Genomic DNA, 20,169 nt, shown 5'->3' with positions numbered 1-20,169 from the left:
CGGACATGGCTATATCGACTCGGCTAGTGACCCTGATCAAGAATATATATACTTTATAGGGTCGGAAACGCTTCCTTCTAGCTGTTACATATTTTTGCACGAATACAATATACCTTTTTACTCTACGAGTAACGGGTATAATAAAGGCCAGTATATTCGGTTTCCTCTGTTTCTTGTTCGAAATCTGAAATTTCCGCGTAGTATTCGGCTGCTGTCTCGTCAGTTTCCGTTAATTGGTCGGTATTTTCTAATGTCTGTTCTTGTTCAGTGTTTATGTGAAAATTTCTCTGTCTTTTATCTACCAGTCCGCTTGTCATTTGATGTGGTAGTCGTTTTCCCTGCATTCCATTATTTGGTCTGTTCATATAATTTATTTGTCTTGTCTGTAAACTTTTATCTATATCCATAGGTTCTGGCTTAGGCTGAGGTTTTGGAGCCAATGTACGTGGTGGTTGTATTGCTGGGTAAGCAGAATATTGTTGTCGATGTCCACTGAATTGCATTTGCTGCTGTGGAAAATAGGGTGTCGTTTTCGGGGTCTGTGGATCGTGAGCTAAATGTGGGATAAATGGTTGTCTAGCTGCGTTGAATGGTTGCTGTGGGAATTTTTAAGTAAGGTCAGGCAGGTCCTCTAGTAGGGCCTTCAAATTTTCTTGAATTGTTTTGATTATTATTGGCGTAATTGGTTCTGAAATTTTGATTTTCTAGTCTTTCGCAAAGTTGAAGTGCAGATGGAAGATCTGCCGGCTCTTTGGTACCTAGCAGTCTAGGCAAGTCGCCGTTAAGACCTCTAATAAAAGTATCAAGCGCCTTGTCTCTGTAAGATTTGGCAAAAAGATCGATTGATTCTCTTCCCATTTCCATGCATAAAATTTTGTTCAAGATATCACTCATCTTGTATAGACTCATCTGAGTATAGACCTTTTGATAGAAATCTGCTGTGGTTTGATTACCCTGTACTAACGAAGTCATCTGATATTCTAATGTCGTTACGTCTCGTTTATCAGCGTAGTGGGCTGTTAAACATTTGGAGATTGCTGTCAAGTTTAGTGGTGTGTTATATGATTCTAGAACTGAGTCTGCATTACCTACTATTTTGTTTCTAATAACATTTAAATAAATTGAATAGTACCTGGGGGATCCTTCTGTTAATGAAAATATTTTTATTATTCTCTCTACGCTCTTTCTCCAAGAGCTGAATTCTCCTGCTTGACCAGAAAATTCCCTGAGGCTTTTTACTATGTCTGGGACTCTGTCAAATTCATTCATATTATTTGTATTAGCAGTATAGGTTTGATCGAGTAGCGGCACTGAATCTGGATTTAATTTTTGATTTAGAATTCTCTCTACTATTTCTTGTATTTGGGCTTGCATATTAACTAAGTTTGCTGGGACTTGGTTTATTTCAGGGGCTTGTACCCCACTATTAGGTAGCATCGCGGGCCTGATCAGATTATTAGGATTAGCCATTGTAATAAAATATTTTTTGTATGTGTAGAGTTGTGTAGGGTTGTATGTAAAATATAAATTCTTAAATTAATAATTTTTTAGATTTTAGATATGATTTGTTTTGTGTGTTTCTTTGCTTTGTTTTTGCTTTTGTTGTGGCTTTTTTGCCTTTGTTTTAGCTTTTTAGCTTTTGTTTAAAAAGATTTCTTTTAGGTATGTTTCACTTTTGTGATTTCTTATTTGGTTTGTGGTTTGTAATTAAAAGCTAGCTTACAGTAAAATAAAATACATCCTGAATCGGTCAGTTGGTAGTAGTCCTTTTTGCTCCTGGCTACTGGGGTACCTTTTCCTGACATTCCCGTCCAGTTGTCCACGGCGATCGCCTGCAGTCTGATGTAAGTGAGTCCTTTTCTTGGCGGGTCGTCCAGCAGTGTTGCCTTTCCTTTGGTGCGCCTTTTTTCCGGTGTTACCAGGGCAGCCTATGGGGTGCACTTGCAGGTGGTTTTTGGAGTCGCGACTTATTTTTCGGATCGGTGGAACCCGGGCAGCCTATGGGGTGCTCTTACGAGTGTTCCTTTGATTCGATACCAAGGAAATTTCCGCGGACAGGACCCTTAAACGTTGGGCGCCAGTTAAACACGAGTGACTTCAGTATTTAAAACAAGAAAGGAAAGCTAACTTCGGGCGGAGCCGAAGTTGATATACCCTTGCAGAATACTCTGTAATTTATATTCTCCAAAATTATTCATATGATGCATTCTTAATACTCATAACAAATCCCAACATCCCAACTTTAAAAACACCAAAGTTATGGCATTTCCAATCGTTCAGTTATATGGCAGCTATAGGATATAGTCGGCCGATCCTTATGAAATTTGGTAGTTCGGATTAATCAATCCAAAAATAAAACCCATAGAAAATCCCAGCTTCCTAACTTTACAAACACCAAAGTTATGGCATTTCCGATCAATCAGTTATATGGCAGCTATAGGGATATAGTCGGCCGATCCTTATGAAATTTGGTAGGTCGGATTGATTGGCCAAATATAAAACCCATAGGAAATCCCAGCTTCCTAACTTTACAAACACCAAAGTTATGGCATTTCCGATCAATCAGTTATATGGCAGCTATAGGATATAGTCGTCCGATCCCGGCCGTTCCGACATATATACTGCGTGCAAAGGAAAGAAGGGTGTGTGCAAAGTTTCAGTTCGATATCTTTAAAACTGAGAGACTAATTTGCGTAGAAACAGACAGACGGACAGACGGACATGGCTATATCAACTCAGGAGGTGATCCTGATCAAGAATATATATACTTTATAGGGTCGGAGATGTCTCCTTCACTGCGTTGCACACTTTTGACCAAAATTATAATACCCTCTGCAAGGGTATAATAAGTATGAACGAATACTAACGCATGAATATTATTGCATAACAAGAAAGGAAAGCAAACTTCGGGCGAAGCCGGAGTTGATATACCCTTGCAGAATATTCTGTAAATTATATTCTCCAAAATTATTTGTATGATGCATTCTTAATACTCATAAAAAAACCCAACTTCCCAACTTTAAAATCACCAAAGTTATGGCATTTCCAATCGTTCAGTTATATGGCAGCTATAAGATATAGTCGGCCGATCTTTAAGAAATTTGGTAGGTCGGATTGATTGGCGAAAAATTAAACCCATAGATAATCCCAACTTTCAAACTTTACAAACACCAAAGTTATGGCATTTCCGATCAATCAGTTATATGGCGGCTATAGGATATAGTCGCCCGATCCTTATGAAATTTGGTAGGTCAGACTGATTGGCCAAAAATAAAACCCATAGAAAATCACAACTTTAAAAACACCAAAGTTATGGCATTTCCGATCGTTCAGTTATATGACAGCTATATGATATAGTGGCCCGATACGGCTCGTTCCGACTTATATACTACCTGCAATAGAAAGACAACTTTTGAGAAAGTTTCAAGCAGATAGCTTTAAAACTGAGAGACTAGTTTGCGTAGAAACGGACGGACGGACAGACGGACGGACAGACGGACGGACAGACGTACGTGGCTAGATTGACTCTCCTGGTGATGCTGATCAAGAATATATATACTTTATTGGGTCGGAAATGTCTCCTTCATTGCGTTGCATACTTTTGACTGAAATTCTAATACCCTCTGCAAGGGTATAAAAACAGAAAAACAATAAATAAAACGAACTGCTCAAAAATATTAAAATTATTGGCAATCCTAGGGAAGAACAAGAATCACCAGACCAGGAAGAGATAGATTTAGCGGAAGATGAAGATTCAGTATTAAGCCAAGAGATTGAATTAAAAGAAAATAATCTAAACGATCTGACAATTCCTGCGGTAATAACATTACCGGAAACCAGAAGAGAAAATAGAAAAGGAAAGAGATGGAGAAGAATTAGATTCATCACTCATCTTGTATAGACTCATCTGAGTATAGACCTTTTGATAGAAATCTGCTGTGGTTTGATTACCCTGTACTAACGAAGTCATCTGATATTCTAATGTCGTTACGTCTCGTTTATCAGCGTAGTGGGCTGTTAAACATTTGGAGATTGCTGTCAAGTTTAGTGGTGTGTTATATGATTCTAGAACTGAGTCTGCATTACCTACTATTTTGTTTCTAATAACATTTAAAATTGAATAGTACCTGGGGGATCCTTCTGTTAATGAAAATATTTTTATTATTCTCTCTACGCTCTTTCTCCAAGAGCTGAATTCTCCTGCTTGGCCAGAAAATTCCCTGAGGCTTTTTACTATGTCTGGGACTCTGTCAAATTCATTCATATTATTTGTATTAGCAGTATAGGTTTGATCGAGTAGCGGCACTGAATCTGGATTTAATTTTTGATTTAGAATTCTCTCTACTATTTCTTGTATTTGGGCTTGCATATTAACTAAGTTTGCTGGGACTTGGTTTATTTCAGGGGCTTGTACCCCACTATTAGGTAGCATCGCGGGCCTGATCAGATTATTAGGATTAGCCATTGTAATAAAATATTTTTTGTATGTGTAGAGTTGTGTAGGGTTGTATGTAAAATATAAATTCTTAAATTAATAATTTTTTAGATTTTAGATATGATTTGTTTTGTGTGTTTCTTTGCTTTGTTTTTGCTTTTGTTGTGGCTTTTTTGCCTTTGTTTTAGCTTTTTAGCTTTTGTTTAAAAAGATTTCTTTTAGGTATGTTTCACTTTTGTGATTTCTTATTTGGTTTGTGGTTTGTAATTAAAAGCTAGCTTACAGTAAAATAAAATACATCCTGAATCGGTCAGTTGGTAGTAGTCCTTTTTGCTCCTGGCTACTGGGGTACCTTTTCCTGACATTCCCGTCCAGTTGTCCACGGCGATCGCCTGCAGTCTGATGTAAGTGAGTCCTTTTCTTGGCGGGTCGTCCAGCAGTGTTGCCTTTCCTTTGGTGCGCCTTTTTCCGGTGTTACCAGGGCAGCCTATGGGGTGCACTTGCAGGTGGTTTTTGGAGTCGCGACTTATTTTTCGGATCGGTGGAACCCGGGCAGCCTATGGGGTGCTCTTACGAGTGTTCCTTTGATTCGATACCAAGGAAATTTCCGCGGACAGGACCCTTAAACGTTGGGCGCCAGTTAAACACGAGTGACTTCAGTATTTAAAACAAGAAAGGAAAGCTAACTTCGGGCGGAGCCGAAGTTGATATACCCTTGCAGAATACTCTGTAATTTATATTCTCCAAAATTATTCATATGATGCATTCTTAATACTCATAACAAATCCCAACATCCCAACTTTAAAAACACCAAAGTTATGGCATTTCCAATCGTTCAGTTATATGGCAGCTATAGGATATAGTCGGCCGATCCTTATGAAATTTGGTAGTTCGGATTAATCAATCCAAAAATAAAACCCATAGAAAATCCCAGCTTCCTAACTTTACAAACACCAAAGTTATGGCATTTCCGATCAATCAGTTATATGGCAGCTATAGGGATATAGTCGGCCGATCCTTATGAAATTTGGTAGGTCGGATTGATTGGCCAAATATAAAACCCATAGGAAATCCCAGCTTCCTAACTTTACAAACACCAAAGTTATGGCATTTCCGATCAATCAGTTATATGGCAGCTATAGGATATAGTCGTCCGATCCCGGCCGTTCCGACATATATACTGCGTGCAAAGGAAAGAAGGGTGTGTGCAAAGTTTCAGTTCGATATCTTTAAAACTGAGAGACTAATTTGCGTAGAAACAGACAGACGGACAGACGGACATGGCTATATCAACTCAGGAGGTGATCCTGATCAAGAATATATATACTTTATAGGGTCGGAGATGTCTCCTTCACTGCGTTGCACACTTTTGACCAAAATTATAATACCCTCTGCAAGGGTATAATAAGTATGAACGAATACTAACGCATGAATATTATTGCATAACAAGAAAGGAAAGCAAACTTCGGGCGAAGCCGGAGTTGATATACCCTTGCAGAATATTCTGTAAATTATATTCTCCAAAATTATTTGTATGATGCATTCTTAATACTCATAAAAAAACCCAACTTCCCAACTTTAAAATCACCAAAGTTATGGCATTTCCAATCGTTCAGTTATATGGCAGCTATAAGATATAGTCGGCCGATCTTTAAGAAATTTGGTAGGTCGGATTGATTGGCGAAAAATTAAACCCATAGATAATCCCAACTTTCAAACTTTACAAACACCAAAGTTATGGCATTTCCGATCAATCAGTTATATGGCGGCTATAGGATATAGTCGCCCGATCCTTATGAAATTTGGTAGGTCAGACTGATTGGCCAAAAATAAAACCCATAGAAAATCACAACTTTAAAAACACCAAAGTTATGGCATTTCCGATCGTTCAGTTATATGACAGCTATATGATATAGTGGCCCGATACGGCTCGTTCCGACTTATATACTACCTGCAATAGAAAGACAACTTTTGAGAAAGTTTCAAGCAGATAGCTTTAAAACTGAGAGACTAGTTTGCGTAGAAACGGACGGACGGACAGACGGACGGACAGACGGACGGACAGACGTACGTGGCTAGATTGACTCTCCTGGTGATGCTGATCAAGAATATATATACTTTATTGGGTCGGAAATGTCTCCTTCATTGCGTTGCATACTTTTGACTGAAATTCTAATACCCTCTGCAAGGGTATAAAAACAGAAAAACAATAAATAAAACGAACTGCTCAAAAATATTAAAATTATTGGCAATCCTAGGGAAGAACAAGAATCACCAGACCAGGAAGAGATAGATTTAGCGGAAGATGAAGATTCAGTATTAAGCCAAGAGATTGAATTAAAAGAAAATAATCTAAACGATCTGACAATTCCTGCGGTAATAACATTACCGGAAACCAGAAGAGAAAATAGAAAAGGAAAGAGATGGAGAAGAATTAGATTCATTAACAAGTATAATAGACATAAACTTAATGGCAGAACGTGCATACATTGACATTTCAAATGCCATTCCAGAATTTAATGGACACAAACAAAATGAGACTACTATCAATGCTTATATACAAAAATTGCAAGAGACTATAGTCAGTGAAACACCCCACGTGGTAAAAGCAAAAATAAAAACTACCAAAAAATGTACAACAGAAATTGACAATTTACGCAGACTTCTAGAAGCTTCGTATATTGACGAGGGCCTACAAGCCGAACATGCTGTACCGAAATGACAGGCAGTACTAATTCAATATTGTACTCTCAAAGAGGTCAAGCCCAGCGTGGTAGTTACAAGAACAGATGTAATTAACATGATAGAGTCAATGGTCGCGGCTATAAATAAGTAATTATAATCGCAATAACGGCCAAAACAGTACTAAGTACTACTACAAAAAGAATAATAGGGGAAATAATATAGGAATAAAAAGAGGAAATTATAGAGGAATTGACCACCAAAATGCAGGTTATAACTTTAGTAAGACTGCAGGCAGCGCTGCCAGAGACGACGTCAGCGAAGCAGTCGCTCATTATGTATTATGTGTGCGCCGATAACGTCGCTAAAAGAGGGAGAGCGTATCATGTTCACTTTGTGGCAGAGCGGTAGCATATGTAGATATGCTGACTCTGCACTTTTGGTACCCATAGCATGTGCATGTGTGGTCAAAAAACTCCACACTTGAGATATGCTGGGAAATTTGTTTATGTAACCATTGCAACAAAGAGGCTCAATGTGTTTGATTAATGTATAACAAAGAGTACAGTGTGCATTCAATTTTTCTACATACTTCAATATCCTGACTGACACCACTTTTAAAATACGAAAGTGAAACATCAAAACAAATTATTAAAAATCCAAAATCGGCCAATAAACACTTTAAAAAACCATTAAAGTGATATATTTAAGAAGGACAAAAAACATAAGGATCGCAAATTATCTGAAATCTGCACTAAAAGAATTGTTCAGATAAAGGAACTGCCTTACTTTGATGGCAACCCCGATGAACAGGGCGGATGAACTATACCCGACCCAAGACTTCCGACAAACCCACATCATTTATGAAGCCATTGAGATGTCGATTAAGAGAAGACTATTATCTGTGAAGAAAAAGCGATTGGCCTTCATCCAACCGTTGGAAGACCACAGACCACACGAGGACCTTGAAGACAACATATCCCAGACATCTTAAATTTTATCTTGTCCGAATCTTGAATACAACAAATAAAAACGCAATCATTCAATTAAATACTTTAAAAGTTGAAACATTGAATGATAATAATTTTCACGACAAAATAGTATAAACTTAGGTTTCTGAATACAACAGTTTTATATTAATTGTTCCGAAAAAATCATTACCTAGTAATTTAGTAATTGACTATCGCCAAATTAACAAAATAATTGTATTACCAATTGCGTATAGCCAAATAATTTGTATGTATAATTCTGATGTCAGGACTTCATCAAGTAGAACTCCAAAAAAATTCTAGGAAAATTCACTTGGTTAAAAAAGAATGACGCCAAAATCTTTTCATAAAATTATGACAATGGCATTTTCAGGTAAGGAACCTTCCCAGGCATTCTTGTAAATGGATGACTAATTCTCATGAGTGGTTCAAAAAAACATATCATTAAGAACCTTACAAGCGTTTTTGATTTATGAAGGAACTGCACCCAGAAAGGTGCACATATAACAGGCACGAAGTAACCTTTCTTGGACACAAGTGTACTTTCAATTCGTTGGATTTTGCAATTACGAAAGACTATTTATAAAAATTTGTTCCGATTACCAGCTAGATTTTGTAAAAATAATGTACAATTTAAATGGACATATAAAAGTCAAAACCCATTCAAATGACTTAAAATTCAATTGGTGAAACACAAGTTATTGCAATGTTCCAATTTTAACGAGGACGGAAGCAAGCTTCGGCAGGCCGAAGTTTTAATACCCTTGCAGACTTTGCCGAAATTGCTAAAATTGAAACAGTAGCCAAAGGAATAAGGTATACAAAAATGTACTAGATTTGCATAGTTTCATGTCAATTGTTTTTATACTGCAAAAATTTCATATAAAAATAGAAAAACTGGGATATTTTCGCAGCCTCTAACAATTTTTCCTACGGAAGCTATAAGATATAGACGTCCTATCGGCAAATGCTTTTACCCTGATCAAGGGTAATACGTAAAATACGATTTCGAAACATTCATGACAATAGCTTATATACTGCGCGAAATATCCTAAAAATCATTAAATTTTAACCGATTTCACCCTATTGTTCCTAAGGAAGCTATAGGATATAGACGTCCGATCGGCACGCGCTTTTACCTTGATCTAGGTATGCAAAAAAAAATAAGATTTGGAAAGATTTATGTCAATAGCTTATACACTGCGCGAAATATTCTTAAAAACATAAAATTTGGAACGATTTCACCCTATTGTTCCTATGGGAGCTATAGGATATAGTCGTACGATCAGCACGCGCTTTTACCCTGATCAAAGTATGCATAAAACAAGAGAGAACGCTATAGTCGAGTGCTTCAAATATTAGATACCCGTTACTCAGCTAAACAACTTAATATAAATATGCCTTCTTGAGTTTTTTTTGTTTTTTTTTAACATAATGTGAATGATAGTGACCACAGGAAAAAAGGACAAAAAGTTCAACTTATCAATTTGAATTCGGCGATCTCTTAGTGCTGGCAGCTTTAGAGCACGAGCATCAGCACCAGCGCTGCTTTAGCGCAGGCAGCTTTTGTCCTGCACCAGCAGCTGTGTTTATGTTTATGTTTTTGAGTGCAATAAATTGACTAGAAATATTAAACATACATACTTATATTGGCTAAACACATACATTCTTAAATAGTATTATGTATATTAAAGTCTAAATGTTTGCACAAACGAGTAACGGTATAGAAACTTTCTTTGAAAGGAGTTATTTTTGGCAATTGCAACTGTGTACAATGTAAATACATACATATGTATATGCTTACATACATACACACATACGCCATTGTTTGACTCAGACCACCAATTTGGCTAACTAGATTTGATTTGCATAGTTCTTGGGATATATGTAGTTCGGTATTGACAAATGATAACCATCGCAATTTCCTTTAATAGAAATCCTTATCGAGAATTAACGTTGACTCTGTTGAGCACCTTGGTCAGCTGTTCCAAAGTCATCCGTTAGATGGCGCCATAAAAGGCGGAAATGTAGGCGCTAGCCAGGCTAAAGTGTTTAATGGGTTTTTGGGCGTTAGAGTGGGCGTGGCAAACTTTTATTAGGCCAATCGATAGGTATTGACGAAACAAATACATATCAATTAAAATTTTCATAATAGCATCAAAATTGTGGCCACAGTTTGTGGCTTGTGGGCGTCAGAGGGGGCGTGGCACCATTTTGAAACAAACTTGCGCTGCGTAGGAACTCCTTAAATCTACATGCAAAATGCCAATCCTCTAGCTGTTATAGTTTCCGAGATCTCAGCGTTCATACGGACAGACAGACGGACAGACGGACATGGCTAGATCGACTCGGCTAGTGATCCTGAACAAGAATATATATACTTTATAGGGTCGGAAACGCTTCCTTCTACCTGTTACATACTTTTGCACGAATACAATATACCCTTTTACTCTACGAGTAACGGGTATAAATATGATTTGGAAAGATTCATGTTAATAGTTTTTACACTGCGCAAAATATCATCAATTCTTGCATAGTATATCCGATTGTTTCTATCTGAGCTATAGGATATAGACGTCCGATCAGACCGATTTTCAAACTTGATCTGCATACACATGTTTTAGGAGGACTGTGAAAGTTTCAGATCGCTAGCTTTTAAACTGAGCTCGCAAACATTATTAAAACAGACAGACAGACGGACATGGCTATATCGACTCCCCTATTGATCCTGATCAAGAATATATATACTCTATGGGGTCGGAAACGTCTCCTTCACTGCATTACAAACTTCTGACCAAAATTATAATACCCTCGGGAAGGGTATAAAAAGGATTTTGTATATAATAGATGCAAGCAAACACCCATGTGTGGAGACTCACGATTACACAACTACGCGTACCATATGCATCCAGATCATTGACAAGGGAAAATGTAACAAAACCACTATAGAACAAGAATTAGCTGCTATCCTTTGGGAAATATATTTAACCATATATTTAAAGAAAACATTTCACAGTCAAAACAGATGATTCGCCACCAGCTTACTAATTTTCAATGACCCGAGCTCATTTAGAGGAATATGATTTAACTGTGTAATATCTTAAGGGAAAAGACAACCATATATCAGGTGCATTACAAAATATACAAAGAAATAATTTAATACTGAAAGTGACTACCAGATATAAAACTGAACAGAAAAATTACTGCGCAGGAAAAGAACAAGTTTATTTCCCAAGGCAAACTCTCTCTCTCTCTTCTCAGCCCAAAGTATACGAGAACGTTGTAATTAATGAGGTACGAAAAGTAGTGACCTTGCGAATAAAAAATTCGATATGCCTATTAAAACAAAAAGTTACAGCAAAGACGTTAACGACGTTAAAATAAATAGACCAATCGTAAAGTAAACACAAGTTTCCGTTTGAAACCCTGACTTTTTTCGTTCGAAGTCCAAACTATTTCGTTCCTAGTTCAAATCATAGTGCGTTCCCATTGTCGACCAAATTGCATCGGTCAGCATAATTTTATATTACAATGGAATGAACCACAACCACTTAGAAGGAAGACCCCATTGGACGGTATCGTGCGGTTATATAGATTTATATTAAAAATAAAATAAACGAGGACGGAAGATAACTTCGACAAGCCGAAGTTTTAATACCCTTGCAGACTTTGCCGAAATTGCTAAAACTGAAAAAGTAGGGAAAGGAATAAGGTATACATAAATAAACTAGATTTGCATCGTTTCATGTCAATTGCTTTTATACTGCAAAAATGTCATATAATAATAGAAAACAAGAACGGAAAGCTAACTTTGGGCGGAGCCGAAGTTGATATACCCTTGCAGAATACTCTATAATTATATTCTTCAAAATTATTCATATGATGCATTCTTAATACTCATAAAAAATCCCAACTTCCTAACTTTAAAAACACCAAAGTTATGGCATTTTCAATCGTTCAGTTATATGGCTGCTAAAGGATATAGTCGGCCGATCCATATAAAATTTGGTAGGTCGGATTAATTGGCCAAAAATAAAACCCATAACAAATCATAACTTCCTAACTTTACAAACACCAAAGTTATGGCATTTCCGATCGTTCAGTTATATGGCAGCTATAGGATATAGTCGGCCGATCCTTATGAATTTTGGTAGGTCGGATTGATTGGCCAAAAATAAAACCCATAGAAAATTCCAACTTCCTTACCTTACAAACACCAAAGTTATGGCATTTCCGATCAATCAGTTATATGGCAGCTATAGGGTATAGTCGGCCGATCCTAATGAAATTTGGTAGGTCGGATTGATTGGCCGAACATAAAACCCATAGAAAATCCCAACTTCCTAACTTTACAAACACCATTTATGGCATTTCCGATCAATCAGTTAAATGACAGCTATAGGATATAGTCGGCCGATCCCGGCCTGCAAAGGAAAGAAGGGTGTGTGCAAAGTTTCAATTCGATAGCTTTAAAACTGAGAGACTAGTTTGCGTAGAAACAGACAGACGGACAGACAGACGGACAGACGGACATGGCTATATCAACTCAGGAGTTGATCCTGATCAAGAATATATATACTTTGTGGGGTCGGAAACGTCTCCTTCAGTGCATTACAAACTTCTGACCAAAAATTATAATACTTTCCACAAGGGTATACAAATCTGGGTCTTGACAAAATTAAATTAAGATCAAAAACAATTTGATAAGAACAGTTAAAAAAGTTTCTCAATTAAATTAAAGGAAACAACCTGGAAAATTTAATAAATAGTTTTCCTAAACTGAAATTAGCCAAGGCAACCGGAGGTTAAGCAAATTGTTCTGCTGGTGGCTTGGCTAATAAAGTCCTCTTTCGCTCTCTTCGAAGTCGGCCTGTCTTCCCCAACCTTCGTTAAGCTAAGAAATTTGTTCAAATATAGAATTTATTCGTTAAAATTGAGTTAAGTCGAAAAATGTTTATTTTTCCGTTTGCTTTCGTTTTATGCAAATTAATAATTTTATCCACCAAAAATTAGTTGTTTATTTATAATTAGAAAACTATCTAATTAGTGTCCGGGTGGAGACTAAAATTATTTCGTTAAAGGCAACATTAGTGACATATTAAACAAAATAAGTGCAAGTGAATTGTTCCAGCATTCAAATTGCAAAGTGCACTTTATTGTCGCCCACGGCTTGCCTGTTTTAGTATTCAAAATACAAAGAATCTCCTGCTTAATTTGAAACGCTGTTGGGTGCAATATTTAATTGTGTTATATTATTGCAATCACTTTCGCCATCAAATTTTTCATTTAGTTGAAACTCGAGTAATAAAATAATAGTTGAGAAAATCATCCCAGCCGAAATACATAACCAACACATAAGACCTCATATAAAAGCAGCTGCAGCGGTGAACTCTTTTCGTTTTCGCTTCTCCGCCGTTAGCCACGTTGATATTGTTGTTGTATTTCTGGTTTGGCGAGCTGACGATTAAAGTGACGCGCTACCCTGCATTCGGACGGGTATACTGATTTTTGCAGTCATTTGCAACCACGATTAATTTTGATACTTCATTTTTTTGGTTTTTTTTTTTTTGCGCGGAGTTCCACGGCTTACTTACCCGGCCAACCGACCGAGGGGCGCAGCCGTGTATCGTACGGCACGATTCGCGATAAGATAGACGCGAGATAGAAAAATAAAGGTAAATTTCCGGGGAAAAAGTAATAGTTAGATCAATCTTGTGCCAATGAAGCAAGTATTAATCGTTTAAGGAGCGGCAGAGAGTCAATATTTGATATTACAGGAAAAAGTCTATTATAGTCAGAACACAATACTCTGAAAGGCTCATGCAAGGCATAGTTAGATCTACAATGATTTAAAATTAGGGGAATATAATTCCTAGTTAATCTACTTGGCACAGAAAAGTTTAGCCGACTTACCAAGTCGGGGCAGTCAATATGAGCATGTATTATAAGGTTATAAATAAAGATAGTACCAAGCATCGTTTTACGGTTGGATAGGGATGGTAAATTAATCAAAAGAAGTCTACTAGAATAAGAAAGTAAGATAAGATTTGCATCCCAGTTTAGGCGCCGTAAAGCAAAAAGAAGGAAGTTTTTTTGTACAGATTCAATACGACCAATATGTATTCCGTATTGTGGACTCCAGACGGGAGACCCATACTTCAAAATCGGACGGACTAGCAAAATAAATAAAGTTTTAGTCAAATAAGGATCATCGAATTCTTTTGACCACCTTTTAATAAATCCAAGCACTCCTCTGGCTTTATTAACCATGGACGAAATGTGATTAGAAAATTTTAGTTTAGGGTCCAAGAGAACGCCAAGATCGTTTACAAGAGTTATTCTATCCAAAGAGCTGCCACTTAACGTGTAAGTCGCGTATATCGGATTGGCCCGATAAAAAGTCATCAGCTTGCACTTGGAGCCGTTTAAATTTAGTAAATTATCTCGGCACCAGTTTTGAAAATTATCTAGATCGGATTGCAAGTCTAAATGGCAGGAAATGTCTTTATACTGCAGGCACAACTTAACATCATCTGCGTACATAAGTACGCGAGAATGACTTATAATTGAGGGAAGATCGTTAATAAATAATGTAAAAAGTAACGGACCCAGATGGCTCCCTTGTGGGACACCGGAGGTAACACGGAGAATTTCAGAAATTGAATTTTTAAAAAGGACCCTTTGTGACCTGCCATTTAGATAACTTGAAATCCATTTAAGCAGATCAACTGGAAAACCTAAAAGGTCAAGTTTATGAATAAGAAGTAAGTGATTTACAGAGTCAAATGCTTTACTAAAGTCAGTATAAATGACATCTGTTTGAAAACTACTATTGAAGCCTTTTATCACAAATGTAGTGAGCTCTAGAAGGTTTGTAATTGTGGATCTACGTTTAATAAATCCGTGTTGACACGGAGAAATGATTGATCTGCAAAGGTGCTGCAAATGAGGAGTAATAATTTTTTCAAAAAGCTTAAGAATAGCTGACAACTTAGAAATACCTCTGTAGTTACTGGCTTCTAACTTGTTACCTTTTTTGAAAAGAGGAATAACAAATGATTCCTTCCAAATATTTGGGACTTGGGAGGTTTCTAGAGATAAGGTAAACAACTTGTGAAGTGGTTTGCACAGGGCCTTAGCGCAATACCTAAGCACGCACCCAGGAATACCATCGGGCCCTGGCGAATAAACAGGCTTAATACGAAGAAGATCCAAAAGAAGAGAGCTTTCTGTTAAAGTGGGACAGAATATGAGGTTTGACTTGGAAATGGTGTAAGAATAAGGCTGTGATGAATAATCTAAAGTAGAGTAAGTCGTTTGAAAAAATTGGGCAAATAAATCGGCTATTGCCTGATCTGTGGTTGCCGTCATGTTTTCGAACGACAGCGAGGAAGGAAAAGAATTAGATTTACGCTTGGTGTTAACAAAATTATAAAACTGTTTCGGGTCCTGAGAGAACTGGACCTTACAACGGTTTAAGTAACTATAATAACACTGAGCATTAAGCACGGTAAATCTTGACCGAGCACTTAAATATCTAGTAAAAACAGATTGAGAACCGGTATTTTTATATTTCCTAAAAAGTCTGAACTTTACATTTCTTAAGTGTGTCAACTCTTTGCTAAACCGAGCTGATTTATTGGAAGTTGACGAATAGTACCACGGAACACAGGAATTAAAAAAGAGTTTATTGCAGTGTAAAAAACATTAACTGCATCGGACATATTAATGCATAAGTAAAAATCAGACCAATTAAAGCCAGAAATAATATTATTTAGCCTCAGAAAGTCTGCCCTGCGAAAACAATGCATCCGTTTGGATTTTTCTGATTTTTCTTCTATAACTCTACCCGTATCAAATGAAAGTTCGATTGTTGGGTGATATGGATCTTCAGGTTGCGTGAGTGGTGCTACTCTGGACAGAAACACACCTTACGGATTTGATACAAAACACAAATCAAGTAGGCGACCTAATGAATTTCGAACATGGTTTACTTGAGATAGAGATATGTCAAGCAGGCCATCAATAAAATCATGCTGTGCTATAGGTAGTAAAACATTCGATCCATCCTCAGTGGACCAAGTAACTCCAGGTATATTAAAATCACCTAGAACTATCAACTGATCCCTATCGGAAAGCTTATTTGCAACGGACTTAATAACGGATAGGTGATTTAAATAATCAGGAAGTTCAGACAACGGCGGAATATATGAGCAAGTTATGTATATAAAGTTACCAGGAAGCGATAACTTTACACAAATAAATTCAATGCTATTGAATTCATCAAAAAATAACTCCTCAGACGGGAAGTTTGAATCAACTCCAATTAAGACTCCACCTCCCCGTCTAGAGGGACGGTCATACCTATATATTGTGTACTTACCTGGAAAAACTTCGGAGCTAAATTTAACCAGGTTTCTGTGAACACAATAATATGAGATGCAAAGGAAAGGCAGAATACAATTTAGTGAGTTTGCTACGCAAACCTCTTGCATTCTGATAGGAAAGAAGGAGGTTAGAAGTTAGTTTTTTGAAATTGGTACACTGGTTTGGCCTCGACTAGAAAGTTTTACTCCCACGGGCTTTAGTTTTGTCTTGTATATAAGACAATACATCAGAAGATGTTTGATCGGGGGAAAGCCGAGAAACGAAAACTTGTTTCTTTAGTGGAACCACTAAAAGGGATTTTGGTGGAGCAGATATTGTTTCTGCAAAACCAACTTGAGCCGGTTGTCCGGACTCAGTAGTCCCTTGCGGTGGAGATGATACATTCTGAGAGATAGGTGGATCCACTAATTGTGAAACCACTACGGACAAATCGGAATTCTTAGAAGTCCCTGGTTGGATGCATTCTGTAACGGATTGTTCGGATACCGAATCTTTTTTAGCTGCTGATCTTAGCAACATTTGAGGGTTTGCTGAAATCAGCTGCTGATCCGCCGGAATGCTCTGTTGTTCTTTTGATTTCGGTTGCGGGGTGTTCCCCTTTTGCTCCTTACCACCAGCGGCCTTTTTGCGCTTAGGGGACTCTTCTAATAGCTTACGACTATTAAACTGCGAATCCAGCGCAGAGAGGAGATCATCAGCTCGGCGAAAACTATCTCTAGCCACTCCGAAACAGCGAATCAGCTAGTACATAAATAAACTAGATTTACACAGTTTCATGTTTTTTTTTTTTTTTTTCGCTCGGAGTCCCACGGCCTAGTTACCCGCCCAACCGACCGAGGGGCGCAGCCGTGTATCGTACGGCACGATTCGCGATAAGATAGACGCGAGATAGGAAAATAAAGGTAAAGGTCCGGGGAAAAAAGTAATAGTTAGATCAATCTTGAGCCAATGAAGCAAGTATCAATCGTTTTAGGAGCGGCAGAGAGTCAAGATTTGATATTACAGGAAAAAGTCTATTATAGTCAGAACATAATATTTTGAAAGGCTCATGCAAGGCATAGTTAGATCTACAATGATTCAAAATTAGGGGAAAATAATTTCTAGTTAATCTACTTGGCACAGAAAAGTTTAGCCGACTTAACAAGTCGGGGCAGTCAATATCACCATGTATAAGGTTATAAATAAAGACCAAGCATCGTTCTACGGTTGGCTAGGGAGGGTAAATTAATCAAATGAAGTCTACTAGAATAAGAAGGTAAGTTAAGATTTGTATCCCAGTTTAGGCGCCGTAAAGCAAAAAGAAGGAAGTTTTTTTGGACAGATTCAATACGACCAATATGTATTCCGTATTGTGGACTCCAGACGGGAGACCCATACTTCAAAATCGGACGGACTAACGAAATAAAGAAAGTTTTAGTTAAATAAGGATCATCAAATTCTTTTGACCACCTTTTAATAAATCCAAGCACTCCTCTGGCTTTATTAACCTTGGACGAAATGTGGTTTGAAAATTTCAGTTTAGGGAACAAGGGAGCGCCAAGATCGTTTACAAGAGTTATTCTATCCAAAGAGCTGCCACTTAATGTGTAAGTCGCGTATATCGAATTGACCCGATAAAAGGTCATCAGCTTGCACTTGGATGCATTTAAATTTAGTAAATTATCTCGGCACCAGTTTTGAAAATTATATAGATCGGATTGCAAGTCTAAATGGCAGGAAATGTCCTTATAGTGCAGGCACAACTTAACATCATCTGCGTACATACCTACGCGAGAATGACTTATAATTGAGGGAAGATCGTTAATAAATAATGTAAAAAGTAATGGACCCAGATGGCTCCCTTGTGGGACACCGGAGGTAACACGGAGAATTTCAGAAATTTAATTTTTAAAAAGGACCCTTTGTGACCTGCCATTTAGATAACTTGAAATCCATTTAAGCAGATCAACTGGAAAACCTAAAAGGTCAAGTTTATGAATAAGAAGTAAGTGATTTACAGGGTCAAATGCTTTACTAAAGTCAGTGTAAATGACATCTGTTTGAAAACTACTATTGAAGCCTTTTATCACAAATGTAGTGAGCTCTAGAAGGTTTGTAATTGTGGATCTACGTTTAATAAATCCGTGTTGACACGGAGAAATGATTGATCTGCAAAGGTGCTGCAAATGAGGAGTAATAATTTTTTCAAAAAGCTTAAGAATAGCTGACAACTTAGAAATACCTCTGTAGTTACTGGCTTCTAACTTGTTCTAACCTTTTTTGAAAAGAGGAATAACAAATGATTCCTTACAAATATTTGGGAATTGGGAAGTTTCAAGAGATAAGGTAAACAACCTGTGAAGAGGTTTGCACAGGGCCTTAGCGCAATACCTAAGCACGCACCTAGGAATACCATCGGGCCTTGGCGAATAAACAGGCTTAATACGAAGAAGATCCAAAAGAAGAGAGCTTTCTGTTAAGGTGGGACAGAATATGAGGTTTGTCTTGGACATGGTGTAAGAATAAGGCTGAGATGAATAATCTAAAGTAGAGTAAGTCGTTTGAAAAAATTGGGCAAATAAATCGTCTATTGCCTGATCTGTGGTTGCCGTCATGTTTTCGAACGACAGCGAGGAAGGAAAAGAATTAGATTTACGCTTGGTGTTACCAAAATTATAAAACTGTTTCGGGTCCTGAGAGAATTGGACCTTACACCGGTTTAGGTAACTATTATAACACTGAGCATTAAGCACGGTAAATCTTGACCGAGCACTTAAATATCTAGTAAAAACAGATTGAGAACCGGTATTTTTATATTTCCTAAAAAGTCTGGACTTTTCATTTCTTAAGTGTGTCAACTCTTTGCTAAACCACTGTGATTTATTGGTTGACGGATAGTACCACGGAACACAGGAATTAAAAAATGAATTTATTGCAGTGTAAAAAACATTAACTGCATCGGACATATTATTGCATAAGTAAAGATCAGACCAATTAAAGTCAGAAATTAAATTATTTGGCCTCCGAAAGTCTGCCTTGCGAAAACAATGTATTCGATTGGATGATTTTTCTGATTTTTCTTCTATAACTCTACCCGTATCAAATGAAAGTTCGATTGTAGGGAGATATGGATCTTCAGGTTGCGTGAGTGGTGCTACTCTGGACAGAAACACATCTTCAGGATTTGATACAAAACACAAATCAAGTAGGCGAACTAATGAATTTCGAACATGGTTTACTTGAGATAGAGATATGTCAACCAGGCCGTCAATAAAATCATGCTGTGCTATAGGTAGTAAGACATTCGATCCATCCTCAGTGGACCAAGTAACTCCAGGTATATAAAAATCACATAGACCTACCAACTGATCCTTATCGGAAAGCTTATTTGCAACGGACTTAATAACGGAAAGGTGATCTAAATAACCAGGCAGTTCAGACAACGGCGGTACATATGAGCAAGTTATGTATATAGAGCTACCAGGAAGCGATAACTTTACACAAATAAATTAAATGGTATTGAATTCATTAAAAAATAACTCCTCAGACGGGAGGTTTGAATCGACTCCAATTAAGACTCCACCCCCCCGTCTAGAGGGACGGTCATACCTATATATTGTGTACTTACCTGGAAAAACTTCGGAGCTAAAGATCTCAGGCTTTAACCAGGTTTCTGTCACAATAATATGAGATGCA

The 20,169-nt window shown here is 37.4% G+C and overlaps 1 protein-coding gene across 1 annotated transcript in view; it reads right to left on the bottom strand.

Annotated features, from left to right (window-relative positions):
* Positions 1 to 20,169, bottom strand: part of LOC123037185 — a 58,101-nt gene that overhangs the window by 35,477 nt on the left and 2,455 nt on the right. The window contains exon 2 of the mRNA XM_044456807.1: positions 1,739 to 1,928. Coding sequence (XP_044312742.1) covers positions 1,739 to 1,928 — 190 coding nt within the window. The remainder of the gene's footprint in view (positions 1 to 1,738; positions 1,929 to 20,169) is intronic.

Source organism: Drosophila rhopaloa, unplaced genomic scaffold (assembly GCF_018152115.1).
Source record: "Drosophila rhopaloa isolate 14029-0021.01 unplaced genomic scaffold, ASM1815211v1 contig_153, whole genome shotgun sequence".
Classification (NCBI taxonomy): domain Eukaryota; kingdom Metazoa; phylum Arthropoda; class Insecta; order Diptera; family Drosophilidae; genus Drosophila; species Drosophila rhopaloa.
This window is presented reverse-complemented; position numbering and strand designations above follow the sequence as displayed.